The sequence below is a fragment of the Triticum dicoccoides genome, chromosome 2A (genome assembly GCF_002162155.2).
Source record: "Triticum dicoccoides isolate Atlit2015 ecotype Zavitan chromosome 2A, WEW_v2.0, whole genome shotgun sequence".
Classification (NCBI taxonomy): domain Eukaryota; kingdom Viridiplantae; phylum Streptophyta; class Magnoliopsida; order Poales; family Poaceae; genus Triticum; species Triticum dicoccoides.
Window position 1 is genome coordinate 127,493,260 of NC_041382.1, and position 5,332 is coordinate 127,498,591.

The 5,332-nt window shown below is 46.7% G+C and overlaps 1 protein-coding gene across 1 annotated transcript; it reads left to right on the top strand.

Moving 5' to 3' along the window:
* The first annotated feature begins 486 nt into the window (after nt 1-486).
* On the top strand, nt 487-3,400 carry LOC119353773. Its single transcript, XM_037620449.1, has 3 exons — nt 487-617; nt 706-780; nt 968-3,400. The coding sequence occupies exons 1-3, from the start codon at nt 537-539 to the stop codon at nt 3,212-3,214; spliced, it is 2,403 nt and encodes an 800-aa protein (XP_037476346.1). The 5' UTR covers nt 487-536; the 3' UTR covers nt 3,215-3,400.
* The last annotated feature ends 1,932 nt before the right edge of the window (nt 3,401-5,332 follow it).

A 5,332-nucleotide genomic window follows, 5' to 3' on the forward strand; every position in this document is an offset into this window, starting at 1 on the left:
CTATGGTCAAAATTTTGCAAGCACTCAAAACATTTCCTATTGTATGCCGTATTTTTTCTCTCCAGATTTTTATGAATTATTTTCATATTTTTCTGATTTTACTGTTCATACAGGCTCATTTGAGCCCGAGCTACATGTCCCACTGCTAATTTTCTTGAGGCAATTTGTTTTCCTTTTTTTAAGAGGATCTTGCGTCAATCTGCTTTTTTTAGACAACTGTGGCAATCTGCTGCTCTTTTTTTATAGCAAAATCAGCTCTTTTTTTGAGACAATGGCAAAATCAGCTTTTTTTTAGGGAAATGGCAAAATCAGCTGTTCCTTTGTCCCCTTCGACGTGAGGCCCACACAGCAAATGGAAATGCAGCCTCAAACAGCAGGCTGGCTAAAGACGAGCCATCCATAGCCCATAACCCCGCTAACGGCCCACATACAGAAACAAAATGGAGGGAAAACTTCAGAAGCGAGGGAAAAACTCTTTCCCGTCCCCCAAACGCGCGCGCCACGCCGACGGAAACCCTGGTCGCGCGAAGCCGGCAATGGTGGAACCACGCGCCGGCGCCGGCGCCGCCGCAGCCCCCTCCCCCGCCGCGACCGTCGCACCCCCCTCCCCCAACCAGGTCCGCCCTCCTCGCCCGCCCTCCTGGTACCACTCGATGGACTCGCCGCCACCGGTTCCGTTGAAATCTCTGCGTTTTGACCTCGCAGGGCACCACCGCCGGCGCGAGGAAGCGGAAGGCCCCGGCGACGGAGAAGGCTCCGAGGAAGCCCCGCAAGCGTCAGGTCTGTACTTCACTGTACCCATCACCCGCCTCCCCGCGGCAATCTTGCTTGGTAGTCTCACTCGTCTGAATATTGTGGCATTGCTTGGTACTCTGATTCGTCTGAATGTCGTGGCATTGCTTGGTAGTCTGATTCGTCTGAATGTCATGGCATTGCTTGGTAGTCTGATTCGTCTGAATGTTGGTAGGTTGAAGAACCGATTCAGATCCCTGTGTACTACGGGTGCAGAAAAGGTGATTTTTCAAGCGTGCACGGCGATGATTTAGTTCAAGATTGCCCAGCCATTTATGCAGAAAACATATGTGCGCACATAATCGGCGAGCTGCCGCTGCAGCCACAGTCGATGTCACTGGTGGATCTACAGCTCTGGGTCTTCAAGCTGTTCAGGCTCCATCCAGAAACACAAGATCTCCATATTAAGGGGTTCCTCAAACAGCGCAAGAATGACCCGTATGACGAAGAGGATCCGGACTGGTATTTGGAGTACTACCAGTGGGACACCCATGAATTTTATTCCAACAAATACTGGAGATCCTTTGCCAACAAATTGAAGAAAAAGAGAAATGTGACACAGAAGTTCATGTTGTACGTGGAATCCTCTGAGATCAGGCACTATGACATATTGCGCAAAGCCATAGGTGATGGTTACTCTCAACAGCTGCCGCTTGTGTTGCCTGGGACAGAAAGCCTGACAAGGTGTGAATTCAGCTTCCGGTACCTTAAGGAACACCTGGCAGTTACTGCTGAGGAAATGGCAGTTTATCTCACTGGTCACAATGGCGAGCATGTTACTCCCGCCGAGGCGTGGAGGGCAAGACAGATGGCTCTGGAGAAGGAATTCGGTACCTTTTATGATTCATACAACTTTGCCCCGAGGTTACTCAAGGAAATAGCACGTAAAAACCCTGGTGGTTTTGTAGACATCAAGGATGCAGAGGTTTCAGGGTGTAAGGATTTTCGAGTCCTCCACCGTATATTTTGGGCGTTTGGACAATGCTTACAGGCCTTCGGTGCCTGTCGCCCTGTGCTGTGCATTAAAGGCGCACCCCTATGCGGGAAATATCAAGGGGTGCTGTTGACAGCTGTAGCATTAGATGCTAATGATTTCTCCATTCCAGTAGCATTTGCCATCGTCGAGTGCGAGACAAAGGAAAGCTGGCTGTGGTTTCTTAGGAATCTGGAGCGAGCAGTGGTTGATCAAGCTGATGTCTGCATTATACACGACTACAAAAAGGAGTTGATCGACGCTGTGGAGGATCTTCTGAATTCCCGTCGACGACAAGGGCTGAAAGCAGAAAGCCGGTGGTGCATGGAACACCTTGCTGAAAACTTCTATGCATATTTTGGCGACAAGAACCTGGTGATGATGTTCAAGAAACTTTGTCAACAGAAGCGACAACATACGTTTGATAAACTCTGGAAGGAGCTCGACGAGTTGACATCCAAATATATGACAGAGAAAGAATTTGGTGCTAGTGAGGAAGTGCAGCAGGGGTCAGTCAAGCATGATGAGGCAGAGCTTCAGGAGCAAAACCCATCCAGCCATACTGATTCAGTGGAGGATGGGAAGGAAGGAGATCATGCCGGTGACAGCAAGGGAAAGATAACAAAGTTCTCTGATTGGATTCGTCTGAAACCAATGGAGAAGTGGTCACTGGTGCATGATAGCAACGGAGCAAGATATGGCATCATGGGCACTGATATAACGGATGTATATAAGAACGATCCTGTATTGAAAGGTATAACTTGCCTTCCACTCAGTGCGATGCTGGAGGTGACATTCCTGCGCTTGGAAGAGTATTTCAAAAACACAAGTGCCGCAGCAAACAAAGCAATAGGCAACCCATCAGTCAGCTTCCCGGAACGTGTCCAGGATGACATGAACTCCAAAATGCAGAAAGCCGAGATGCATCAAGTTCTTGGGGGTGAAGAAGCTCTGAAATTTACGGTGAAGTCGGGGCAGAGGCAGGTTACCGTGAACTTGAAGTCGGAATATACCCACAACATGGATAAGTCTAAAGGATCCACAGCTCGAAAAACTGCTACCTGTTCATGCAACAAGCCGCAGCTGCTTCACAAGCTTTGCTCTCATGTCATTGCCGTCTGTTGTCATATTGGGGTTAGCACTGCTGAATACATGTCCCCATACTACAGCCTGACTTGTCTAGGCAGGACCCGGAGTAAAAAATTCAATGAGTTCTCACGCAACTACAGAAAGAATTTGCCACGCTACTACAGAGATATTAGACCATTCGAGCGTGAAACACCAACTTGGATCCCAGACAAAAGATTGGAGTGTGGTTTTCCTGTTTATCTGTTGTCGGACTGCGCACAAACTGCCGTTGTCGTTGAAGAGCAACAGTGCACAACTGAAGATGAATCAGTTGCAGACAATGAAGCAACAAAGGCACGCTCAGAAGAATCAAGAACCTAGCCAAGTTTGAGTTTCTTTTATCATCTGTGAAACTCCAGGCTGTTCATATTTTGGACCCTTAATATGTGGTGGCTGCTGTGCTTTAAGTTATCCCATGTAAACTCTGAACCTCTAGTATTATTTGCAGTACTTTCCATGCTGTCCTGAAAACTGAAGTTTATGTTTCTGTTACAGTTTGTCACTGAATTTCTTGGCTGGTTTATATTTTCTTGAAGCTCTTGTATGCCAAAATGCTAAATCATCCCAGAAGCCATTACTTGGCTGACGGCGTTTCAGGGAATAACATGCATACCAGTTCAGTTGAGAAAATCGTTGTCAGTAGAAGCAGATTCCAGTTATCTTACGTACGAGTATATATAACAAGCACACATACATGCACTCATAATTAACCAACTGCACAGTAGCAAAGCTTGATCGATTCTCCTGATTTTAGTACACACATTATTCTGCATAATTTGCCATGTCGAAGTTGAAACTAGAGCACACGACTCAAGGTGGTACTAGAGTGCCCACTAGGTGGTACTAAAGTTGAAACCGAGCTAGTTACCAGGCAGAGATCTTCATGCCGAGGTCTTTCTGCGCGAACGCGACGAGATTCTCAATCTCGGCGTCTTCAATGTAGCCGCTCTTGTCCCTGTCGGCGTGGCGGAGGGCTCGGCCAGCCCTGAGGGTGGCGAACCAGCAGCCCCGGCGGCGGATGGCCTGGCGGAGCTCCGCCTTGCTGATCCGGCCGTCGCCGTCCACGTCGAACTGCTTCAGCCACTCCTTGAATTGCTCCAGCGTGGTCCCTCCCGGCCAGAGGAGCCACCTCCGCGCTGCCATGGCCGGCGGTGCTTGCAGGCTCAGAGTCAGCTAGTCCTTGACGACTGTGCTACGCAGGTGCATCGATCATGGATGGTTCGAAGCCTCTCGCGGCTGCAGCTCCTTTTATAGTTGGATCGTTACACCCATGTACGATCTCGTGGCTTTATTCGTTTATATCTGCAGGTTGCGACTTGCGAGGGGGCGGTGCTCTGAATCGTATATCTCATTTCTTGGTGGAGTCCGACCTAGCTGAATTTCAGGCTTGTGTCCAACCTAGTCACTACTCACTACACGGAATGCATGCAAGGCTAGTAAGCGCAAGTGTATGCATGCACTGTTCAACTGTAGATTATATTCCTATATGCTTGCAGCGACCAGAAAGCTTATTAGTTAGCTTGAGAATAAATTTGAAGTCGGGGAAGTAGCAATGTCGTAGGGCCCGTGCATGAAAGAGATTCTCCATGACCGAGCAATCCAAGAAGGAAACATCAGGGAGATTTTACCACAATTGCTTAAGGCCTCTTTTGATTCATAGTGTAGGAAAAATCATAGGAATAGGAAAGTCATAGAAAATGAGATGTCATGTATCTCAAATCCTATGAATACGAATAGGAAAGGAGATGCTTTTTGATTCGCATCATAGGATTTTTTTTCATTGAGTCTAGGCTAATGTTTATTTTCCTATGAAATATGAAGGATAGGAAAAATTCCTTCATAGGAATAGGATTCCATTCCTACAAACCAAAGGGCTCCAAAGGAATTTTTCCTATAAAAATCTTATTCTATGAAATTCCTACAAGATTCCTCTAAACCAAGAGGCCTAAGGCCTCTTTTGGTTCATAGGATAGAATTATCATAGGAATAGGAATTTTGTAGGAAATGAAATGACATGTATCTCAAATCCTATGAGTAGGAATAGGAAACAAGATGTCATTTGGTTGACACCAAAGGAATTTTTCCATTGAGTCTAGACTCTTTTTTATTTTCCTATGAAATGTGGAGGATAGGAACCAAGCCTATGTAGGAATAGGAATCCATTCATATGAACCAAATGGCTCTAAAGGAAAAAATTCTATAAGAATCCTATCCTCTAGAATTCCTATAAAATTCCTCTAAACCAAAGAAGGCCTAAGAATGTTCTTTTTTTTTCTCGATGTCATTTGTCATTTCCATGCCACCTGCCAACACTACTATGGAACGGTCCATCAGTGACGGGTCGTCTCTCATCTCCGAACCGCTTGAGATAGGCCTTCATCTCAGGCAGTGCAAGCCTTGAAAACAGTGGCGAATGAACTGGCCAGGCTTTAATAGGCA

Bases quoted from the DNA above. Each gene is read 5' to 3' on its own strand.
- LOC119353773 (XM_037620449.1), top strand. From the start codon at position 537: ATGGTGGAACCACGCGCCGGCGCCGGCGCCGCCGCAGCCCCCTCCCCC. The intron at 618-705 runs GTCCGCCCTCCT...TTGACCTCGCAG, and splicing joins CACCCCCCTCCCCCAACCAG to GGCACCACCGCCGGCGCGAG. The intron at 781-967 runs GTCTGTACTTCA...GAATGTTGGTAG, and splicing joins GGAAGCCCCGCAAGCGTCAG to GTTGAAGAACCGATTCAGAT.